At 40.3% G+C, this 10,564-nt stretch overlaps 1 protein-coding gene across 1 annotated transcript in view; it reads right to left on the bottom strand.

Moving 5' to 3' along the window:
- Window positions 1-1,137: 1,137 nt before the first annotated feature.
- T265_08043 (hypothetical protein) overlaps window positions 1,138-10,564 on the bottom strand; it is a gene marked incomplete at both ends in the record, with an annotated part of 30,748 nt that continues 21,321 nt past the window's right edge. The window contains 2 exons of the mRNA XM_009173737.1: window positions 1,138-1,877; window positions 3,143-3,234. Coding sequence (XP_009172001.1) covers window positions 1,565-1,877; window positions 3,143-3,234 — 405 coding nt within the window. The remainder of the gene's footprint in view (window positions 1,878-3,142; window positions 3,235-10,564) is intronic.

The following is a 10,564-nucleotide window of genomic DNA, read 5'->3' as shown; positions in this document are numbered from 1 at the left end:
ATGTGCAAGTCAGCCCAAAGCGGCCAGTAATCACACCGATTACTTACAAACGCTCTCCGGTCACAGTAGTGTTCTATAAGGCAACAGGAAACTGAATCGACGATAAAATAAAAGCAGAACAGTTGCTGACATGGATTCTGTTAGGCTCCATTCATACAGCCTCATTGAAGTTAAACATGCTTAGATATAAAAAAGCTGGAGAGAAGAATTTGTCCACCAAATAAACACACACAGCAGAGTTGTCACAAAGCCTCACTTATCTCTTATTTACGGGAGAGCAACATTGGGAGAAGGAGCCGACATCTATCAGGGTACGTGGTTAAACACGCTCGACAAATCCGTTAAGCAAAAGCACAGTAAATTCCGAAAGTATGTGGGTCAGGTCCTGACCTATGGATCTGAATTTTCAGTCCGCAGTCCACAGAAAAGCCGTCAAAAGTCTCGATTGTTGTATCAGTGTGCAGATAAAAACTTTAAATACCTGTGTCGTCGCACTAGTTCGTCCAGTGCGCAGAGTTTGCTTACACAAAATACCTGGTTTGCATAGTTAGCCGGTAACCGATCGTTCATTCAACACTTTGCTCCGAACGCTTTCTTATACAGATCCACATGTTTTACGTCGCACGGCCAAAGATGGCAAAAGGAACCACTCTATTGTCAGTGATAACCGGTTCTTTAGTGTGATTTTCTACCCGGCAAAGCTCCGGTGGAAACGAATTTCGAGCATCAATTCCCAGTCACTGCTATAAAACCATAAAATTGCACTGGAATAACAAAATGCGCTTTTCAAAAATCTCACAATAGGGGGACCACAGCTAGTGTACTTGCGTTCAGGGAGCCACAAAGGTACTTCTGTTGTAACATTCGTTATTGGTGAGATTTTGTAATATCGTTTTCCTTTCGAAAATGTGAATCGGCAGGCGTTAATAAAAATATACCGACATTGACTGTGATTAAGACCCGCTATGCTCGACTTTTAATGATGTGAATACTGACTAATGTGAGCGCATGTGTCATTTATATTAACGCATTGTGTTTAAATAAAGCATATGTGTGCTTTAGCGTCGACTTAAAGGAGAATATTTGTAGGATTCCAAAACAGAAGAAATTAGAAGACGACCAACATATAATGAATGTGTTTATTGAAACAGGCAGCTAAATGCACAACCACGTACCCGTTAATAATGGTTGGTACGTGGAAAGCTCTTAGACGAATGGTTTTCGCTATCGCGTTTTAAAATAGCGCCCACATGCAGCTATTAGCCGATGACCTCGTCCTTATTCAAGTTAATCCATAACAAACCACAGAGAACTAATTCGAACATGCAAACAAAACAGTTGTTATTGCATTGTAGCTCTTCGTTGTTCAGCATCGATAACACTGGATGGATGGCTATTAGTTATGTACAAATCGGTCAGTTTATCTGGCATTAAAAGGATGTCTATCATACGGGTGGGTTGGATAATTCCTGGATCAAAAATCAGTTAGATGTTATTCAGTACACCGTACATGCTTTAGTTTTGGTAGCAAAATGGAGTTAATTGGTGAAGCCCTTGAGTGTGTTTAGCAACACGGACAACAACCTTTCTTTTTCTTTTCCTCCACTATCTTGTACACAACATATTTATTGGCGCCGCCATCACAGCTGTAACTCAGATAGGATCCGGGAAAGTGTTCATCGCTTGAATCCAAGATGGCTCGTCCATACCATCGTGGGCCAAGTGTTTCATCTAGTTGTACCAAAGTGGGCGGCATGCTTGAGTCAGGATTCTGAACACAATATTGCTGTTTGATTATCAACAGAGCTTCATTTTTCATCGTTTCTGACATATTGGTTTGGTAGAAAACCACTTGGGATTTTTTTACGGCAACCTCCCTAGAAGGAAATTAGGGACAAAGCGGACAACGGGATTAGATTTGGCTAAACCCGAAACATGAAAATTGCAAGATACCATTGTCTGATGTGACCAGTCTGTTCAACCGATATGATGTCATGTGACACAGAATAAACTGATAAGAAAGTTACCCCGGTACCAACCACGCCTTTCGCTGTGGATCTGCTCAAGATCGACTGAATTGTTACACAGCTGTCAGAAAAGTAGATTTATAAGCTACTGAGGTAACAAAAGCGACATATATAGGGAAAGGTTGATAAATCCACGAAAAAACGTAAACTTAACCGTGTCTCCTATTGGTTAAAAGATATGAAATATGACGACCCATTTATGAATCTTTTCCATCTTTTAGTGCAAAGTCCTGATGACATTTTGATCCGCATTTCTCTTCACTGCTGGTGCTTAGAAAGGAGGGGAGGGCTTCGCAGTACCTCTTCAATTTTGCTTGCAGGATGGAATCCTGTAGGTATAGAAAGTCAACGTTTCCCTTTCCAGAATTCCATTCGAACTAACGCCTGTTGAGCTATATACGAGATTGTTTTCTCAGTGGACTAGGACTGCTTAGAAATTGAGCTCTTTTATCACTTGGACCGGCGTGAGCACAGTGCACATAGGTTCACTATGCCATTTTGATTTTTTGTCTATCAGTATTCTTTTGTCTATCACGTTAACAGACGCAGGAAGGTTACAGATACAGGGTTCTAAGTCAGCAGCTTTTTGATATCAATATGAAGCATGTGAATGTGTGTTCATTTTCCGATTATACTTTCCACCACAGATGACCAGGTAAGTCAAACCACAAGCAAGGCTGATTGACCACGTTTATCATTTGAGTCAACACTTTGGATTTGCTCAATAAACTACAAGGTTACGGTGTTTCAGACGTATTCAATGTGAGCAATTTGTTTTGTGTGTGTTTGTGACTTCACAGCGTCACGAAACAGAGACAGAATGTCTAGTTGGTCCGAATTAGATGTCGCTGGGGTGCGCACTAACTGGTGACACAGGCAAAGTTGTAAAGTGAAAACTTGCGTTTAGTCAAGTGTATTATTGCAGTACAAGTGAACTTCCAGCAGCATTTCGACAATGCTGAAGATTCCTTTAGCATATGGTCGGTATCGTCTTCTTTACAGATTTTCAATGGAACTCGTCAGAATATTCGAGAAGGAGGGCATCATTCAAAAGAAGTTAACAAATAACCGATATCTGAATATAATCGAAGGTGCAATCCAAAGTTTTGACTTACATCCGTTTCTTTTTGCTGATCCCTAGGGTTGCACAAAAATGTTCGTATGTGATTTGTCCTGTATTATTTGGATCAAAAAGTTTCCTCCACCGCTGGAAATTAAATAAAAAGTGGGAAGTTAAGCCTGATTTAAATGCTTTTAAATTGATTAAGAATTGTCATTTACCACTCTGTCATCCCGACTTTGTAACAGTTAGCGAGGAGAGCATCAATGTCTTCACTACCCACCGGGGGTTTCCCATTCCATATTTCAAAAAACCAAGCAGAAATTTCAACTTATTATACGGCTGTTTAATTTTAAGTATGCGTAAATCTTTTGTACTAACCACGTGACTGTAATGAGAAAAAGCACAATATTTCCGGTCACTCTTTTACCACGGGGAGATATAAGTAGTGAAATGTATTTCACAAAACCATGTGTATGAATGTATCAATATAACAGAATAGTAAAATAGTGCAGTGAGTCGTGAAAAACTTCATCAGTACTCTGAATCTTGTAGGTCTTCTACAAAAATCCGGAGGTGTGGCAACTGCATTATATCCATTTTTATCAGTGCCCAGAACAAAAATCAACGTCTAGTATCTCGTTAGCGAAATAGTCAGTAATCCTTCATCTTACATGTAGATTTCTACTTCATTCTTGGCGTTTTGTATGAGAGATACCTCCCTCTATTCTTGTTAGAGGAAGCTTAAGATGGGGCCAACTGCTTTTTTTTGCAAACAGGCTGCCTGTAAAGCTTAAAAAATGGATATTTCAGAAGAGCATTAGAGCAAGTGACGTAAAACTCGTGATATTTTCGTATAGAACCACTTCATTGTGCAGATCTTTCGTACATTGCATGATATCTTCAGCTGAAGACAGGTAGATAGATAGATAGAAATATAGAAAGGTAGACAAATAGAAAGATAGATAGATATAGGCGGATTATAGGTGGATTAAATGAAGGATGGATATTTGACCAGGTGCTAACTTAATGGCGGGATATCTGTGAAGGTAAAAGAGGAAAAGCCTTTTATGGTCGGTAATTCCTTTTTGTAAGGATTTTCAATGCAAATGGTCGAATTTTCTACAGTGTTTTCCTTGCAGCTTTTATTTATTCAATTTTTCCCTCAAAAGCGGTGCTATTTTCAAAATATCACTGACCAGTGGTGGTATATTTTACAAATCAACATGGCTTGGCATTTCATGCTTCTGGTATGGCCTCTGGAAATTTGTAAACGTGTGCAGTTGTGGATATGAAACTTCTTCATTCTGAGAACGAATTTCAGGACAGTCACAACGAGTATTTGAGTATTAGCACAAGCAATGACTAAGCCACTTAAACGAAAGTGCTACAACCATCTATCATATGAACTCCTTATAACGGTGTATAATATACGGTTAATTCAGGATGTATCAGTGAAACGGCACATGTCAGTGCTGGATCGATAGACTGGTCTTGAATGTCCGGAAAGATGGCCTCAGAGATGATGATTATGTTTCGCTTCAAAGACAGCAGAGATTTTTATAATACGATTGCAAACTGTCAGGTACAGAACCGTCTGGACTCAGCAGAGAGGATAACACGTGAACGTATAGCCGTTTCTACCGGAGATAGCGGATTTCTGACGAATGTTGCATGTAATCAATGGAGAGAATACTGGGAAGAGTTTGGTAAACGATGAGGGTATCTTTGGTCAGCTAGCAAACTGGACAAAGATTCAAAACAAAAGATTCAAAATAGAAGATTTAAAACAGAAGATTTAAAACGTTTTATCAATTCCATGTGTATAAACCGAATTACTTGGTCACTTATCAGCTCGATCATTTGTTACACTCTCCCCCTATAAACAGTGATGCGGAAAAGATGAGTACTGGCCGAGCACTGCGAGCATTCCTTCTAAGGAAACAGCCGCGCCGAAAAGTCATGATGCAAGAAAGTAAGGAAACGTCTTTGAATGTTCTTGGTAGATCAATTATTCGAAGGAAAAAGCAATGAACTTACAGAGAAAAGACACAAAAGACAATAAATGCGAACTTTGTTTCAATAGTTGTGAGATTTTCACCCCCCCCCAAATACCCATATAGAGTGAGACAGTAGCGTTACTTGCGATATACGTCCTAAAAGAGGGAAGCCATGGATGACCAACGGACATTAACCCGTTTAGCTCTATCGTATTTCGGTAACATCAGATCTCTGAGAGTGACTTAGTCATGTCCGGTGAAAAGAGCTTCCAGCACAATGCTACACTTTGCGAAGTTGCAGAAAACGATTCATTTTCAGTTATTCCGCCAGGTGAAACCCGCTGGAGGTTAAAAAGGAAGTTTTCATTACCGGAAGCTGATGTCATTTAGGATTCAAACGAGTCTGTCGCATAACAATGTCCCGTTAATTTAGGAAAACAGTGTTTTAAAAAACAGCTCATGACACCCTGAATCACGTCGATGATGCTCAAATTGAGTCAGTGGTTCAAGAATGTGGGTCAACTGAGCCGGCTGATTCACTGCTTAACAAATAATTGCTAAAAAGTTTGTCATACTCAAATGATACACGCCGCTGGAGATGGACCAACTTTTCGACAACATTGTGGTGAACAGGAGGGAAATTATTTCGGAGGAAACGTTCTATAGGTGGCTGTTCTTATCCACATCAATACATATTTGCTCCTTCCCTGAGATTTGACCCTACCCAACCCCTGTCTTCACTCTTTTGCGCTGTACCTTTTGGAGTATATGTTGAAGGAAATAATCGCGACATCTAAACATCTGTAATACTATGGATACAAGACTACCAGATGTTCTATTTCAAGAGATGACATCTACCTAGGGTTACTCAATAGAAATGATAAAGGAAATGTCAGCTATGTAAGGAAAAACAAGTAGTTGTTTTATTTGTAATGTAATACTCATAAGGTTGTTGAAAATTTGTCGACAGCCCACGACCGGTTTCGCCCTTCTTGGGGCTCATCAGGTAGACGCAATCCCCGAGTTTCCGTCAACCTTATGTTCTACTTGAAAACAAATTGCACGGAGTTAGCGAAATGCACTCATTCACAAACTAATTTGGTTTTGTATTTCTTTGGTAGAACGAACGGGTCAAGGTTTAGGTGGAGGATGTGCCGTTGTTAAAATATTCCACACATATCTGTCAGGATAAATGAAACTATTGTTTCATGGGTCCTAATACGTTAACAACAATACCACAATGACGTTTTTCACAGAATTAGCGTCAAATACTAAGTTTAAAGAGAATGAGTAAGTGCGAGAAGAAAAACATTTCACTGTAATTCGAGAAGTGGACGTGAAAGAAGCAGAAACGTTTGGATTTGTTATGGAAAGCGTTCTTAAAATTTCACCTTTTCCAAGAAAGCGGTCTCAGTGTGGTAGAAAATGAAGAATCTTGAGATAAATCAGGGCAAACTGTTTTGCCTCTTGGCTAATGAGGAATATATTTCGCTCTTGAGAATTTCTTCATAAATTATTTACCAATCGGACGGATTTGAAAATGTAGAGAAATATTTAGTCTCTTTGAACTGAGACTTTTGGCTCATAGTTGATGTGAATTGGGCTGTTGTGCTACTGTGAAATTTGAACATCGTACTACGCACAGTAAAAGACCGAAAGAATGTTTTAGGATTATTGCAACTTGAAAAAACAGTCACATATGGTCCTTCTAAAGCTGTGGTGATATTTGAAAATAATGAGCAACGTCTTTCCCCTTTAAATGGCCTCTGAAGCCGAAATCTATCATTAGTTCGTGGATCGATGAGTGGAGGATCGTCAGGATGAGTACTGGGGCGATACCGTTACCGCTGTTAGGTTTTCACAGAGAAGAATGTAGATTTTTACTGAATCGCGCAACTTGGTTCTGAGATCGCATATCCATATATGCTCTCTACTTTGCAGCGTACATTGGTTTAATCGGAACTAGACGTTGTGTAAAAACTAGAGTGTAAGTAGTCCTGTCTTGGGTTCACTGCATCGTTCCCTTGCGTGTTCGTTGTTTATCTTCAGCATAATTTTGTGTTGCCGAAGACCGAAATTTGGTAAAAATTTGATGTGCTGTTGGGTAGTGAAACTGTTGTGTGTGGGTACACAGTGTGTGAAAGATGTTACTTCAACAAAGAATCTAGACAAAGAATGTATGGCCACGTTTGATACACCTCCTGCGATTCCCAGGATTGTTCAGCATTGTTTGCTTTATTTTTTAATCGTAAAAGTTCGGTGAATTTAGTAAGACGGTGAATGTCAGGTAAAAGTTAAACTGATACATGTGTTTGTTACTGTATGTACGCAGAGTATAGTTTAATGTCTACTAACGTCTAATAGAGGACGGGAATCTCAACCCCGGATTCAGAAAACTCTGTCTTAAAGGCCACAAACAAGTTTGTGCCATAGACACTTTATGGGATCTATTAGAGTTGATGTCTCGATTGCCGAAGTACCTTCACTTCCTGATTAAAAGCACATATTATCAACATTGACCGGTAAGCTGTGACCGGTTCCCTCATATTCTGGATTTCATCACATATTGTTAGGTCACACTTGGACGAGATGTAAAATGAATATGCTGTATAAAAATCGTTCAGTCGAAGGTGGGACGCAAAAGGCCCTACTTAACAGTGACTAGAAATATACGCATCGTGTACAGTTCAATACCACCTACTGTCGGTGGCTCAAACGTCGGAAAATGAAAGCGCAATTCGAACTGAATAAGTGACACATTGGTTTGATGCGGTCAACGAGACGCTTCTCACCTCTTCCGATTCCACATCTTGNACATCTTGTTGAGTTCCCTGCCTGTCTAATAATCGGGTTGATGTCGCACTCTGAAAAAAGACACCAAGTATTCTGTCTGCTTGTTCACAAACAGGTACGGTACATTTTCGCTAAGAGAAAAGTTGATGCTTTACTGCAAATCTTGACAGTTCACACATGTGCCATTTGGGGATTAAGACAAAAAGCTGTTTAGAGAACGCAAACACAAACCAACTTTTGGTGACTTAAATGAACCCCTGGTAGTCTATCGTTAGGTACATTTTCAGCTTTTGTGTATTCTATCAATCACTGCACTGATTTCCACACTAGAATAAGGTTGATTATATTAGAAACTGCAGAACCGACTGCTCAACCTTTAGTTAGGGTAGATTCAGAGAGACAAGATGGTTTGAGGTTTCAGGAGGTATTTCGTTTCATTTAATTATTGATGGATGATTAAGCAGTATAAATTTCATCCTACTGGGCAACTCGTCGCATAGATGTCTTCGAATTAGAGAGAATTCTAAATTCCGAGGCCTTAAGACATTAGGCGACAGTGAACACACCTGAGAACTTCCGGTGAATGCTCCAAGTTCAGGCCTTTTGCCGCTATGACCCTGCACTGCACTGAGAGTGCGTTTGCAGTAGGGTATCAATTCAAGGGCAGCTACGATACTAACATAAGAAGAAGACGGAGAACAAAAAACCTGGGGAACACTGCATTTGTCGGGAGCGGATTGAAATTTGGTCATCCAGGCTTAAGTTTGTGGACTAGCATCTCCAACTTTGAAACAAAACCTAAAAAGCAGCTCTGCTACCGAACATAACAATGTAGTTCAGAAAAGCGACCAAACCGCCCTTTTGTTTGAATCAAGTGAAGACATGATCAAGTGAACAACAGCACACAAAGTCAAAAACGATCTTCCAAAGACGAAATCCTAGGAATTTTCCAGTAGGATAATGGTCATTCTGTCAATAAAATTTTCGAAAGTACAAGCGCCCGAGCAGTGAGTCCATAATTCAATGAACTTTTTAAGTATTGGAGTAACCTTTGCGACTGCTCACTTGTCAGTGGTTTTTCAGACAGGGAGACACAGACTGAACAGAACAGCTACTATTTTGTTGAGAATGTGTACTATTTCGAATGACATGGGGACAGGAGATCAGAACCTTTTCAGCCCTATGGTAGCTTGTATTCAGTTGCGATGCCTGCAAAATGATTCCACTGTCAACGAACAGTGGAAGTTGGGTTAAAGCACTCCATAACTCTTGACAATCTTTGTTGTCCGGAGGCCTTTGGATGGATATTTCGTTCGCATGTTGACCTCTTCTTTGATTTGTTCCATCATCTACTGGTTGTCTTGAATTAACCTGAACACTACGTTCATCAAAACTTACGTAAAATAACCTAATCTTAGATGGCACGGTAATTTACACTGATGCGGTATATAGCACTGTTCGTCTAGCGTGTCAAAGGGGTGCTGATTATGATAAGTTAATCTCACCATCCTTCCAGATTCTCAATAATTCCTAATAAGAGAGAAAGTCTGACATTGCGACGGCCCTGTTCTTTGGAATGGTGACTTAAAACATCATCCGAACTGTCGGTTAGACATGTCCTTTCGTCATGCTACAAAAATATGGGATTAAATAACCACCTTAACCAACGGAGAATCCTGCACTTACAGTTTATAGTACAGGGGTCTCTAAACTACGACCAAGCGCTAACAAGCTGCGATAAATCCTGCCCCACAACGTGAAATCTATTGAATGGAACAAAATTACTTGTAAACTAGAAACCAAGTCAGATCTCCGAAGATTTTATTTGCCTTCTATGGGGGGGGGGGGAAACACTTACGCCAGTTCGAAGTGCAAGAATCAATTCGCATGCAGCTGAAGCTAACTTCGGATTGGCAGAACTGGTAGGTGTCACATTTCCAGGTAGGATTCAAAGAAAACTCTTTCAAACTCAAATCAAGAATTCGCTATCGACCAGAAGTTTCATCATTTAACACGTCACTCTATCAAAATAGCATCAGCTTCCACATCTCGCCACCCAGAGTCAAAAGCGTCAAACGTGGATAGACTTAAACCTTGTTTTCTGTTCATAGACACCTACTTATGACGGCTGGACTGGTTTGGATGTTATTCATTGAGTAGCTTTCACATTCTGTGCGGACATAATTGTCTACTGTCTATCATTTCTCCGTTTCACACGTTGCTGTTTAATTGATATTAGAGACCAATACGAAGGACTCACTTCTGCCAATGTCCTCATTCCCTCATGGGGCATTACAATAAGCTGTCTTAACTAGAAGCCACGTGAGCAGTGGCCCAGTAGATGAAATGGCTAGGGAGTCATCATCATCATCAAAGACAGCAACATCAGTGTTGCCACTGATGCTTCACTGCCGTACAACCATAAGGTTTGTCTAGTTATATATATAATTGTATTAAAAGCCCTACAGTGAAGAGAAGAGAAAAAGAGTGGTAAGGGAGGGGACCTGGTGCTGGCCTATGTTAAGCATACTGAGGTGTTTACACCTCCAACCGCTCAATCAGACAATCTGGAAAGAAACTGACAGCACGAACGCCACTGACATCGATTAGCCGCCATTTCTTGCAACGTCTCCAGCCAAGCACAGACGGGGTCACGGGGACCCCATCCTGGAAGTCGCACAACA

This window comes from Opisthorchis viverrini (genome assembly GCF_000715545.1).
Source record: "Opisthorchis viverrini unplaced genomic scaffold opera_v5_200, whole genome shotgun sequence".
NCBI classification, from domain to species: Eukaryota; Metazoa; Platyhelminthes; class Trematoda; order Opisthorchiida; family Opisthorchiidae; genus Opisthorchis; species Opisthorchis viverrini.
Note: the sequence above shows the minus strand (reverse complement) of the source record. Positions and strands in the feature narration are given on the sequence as shown.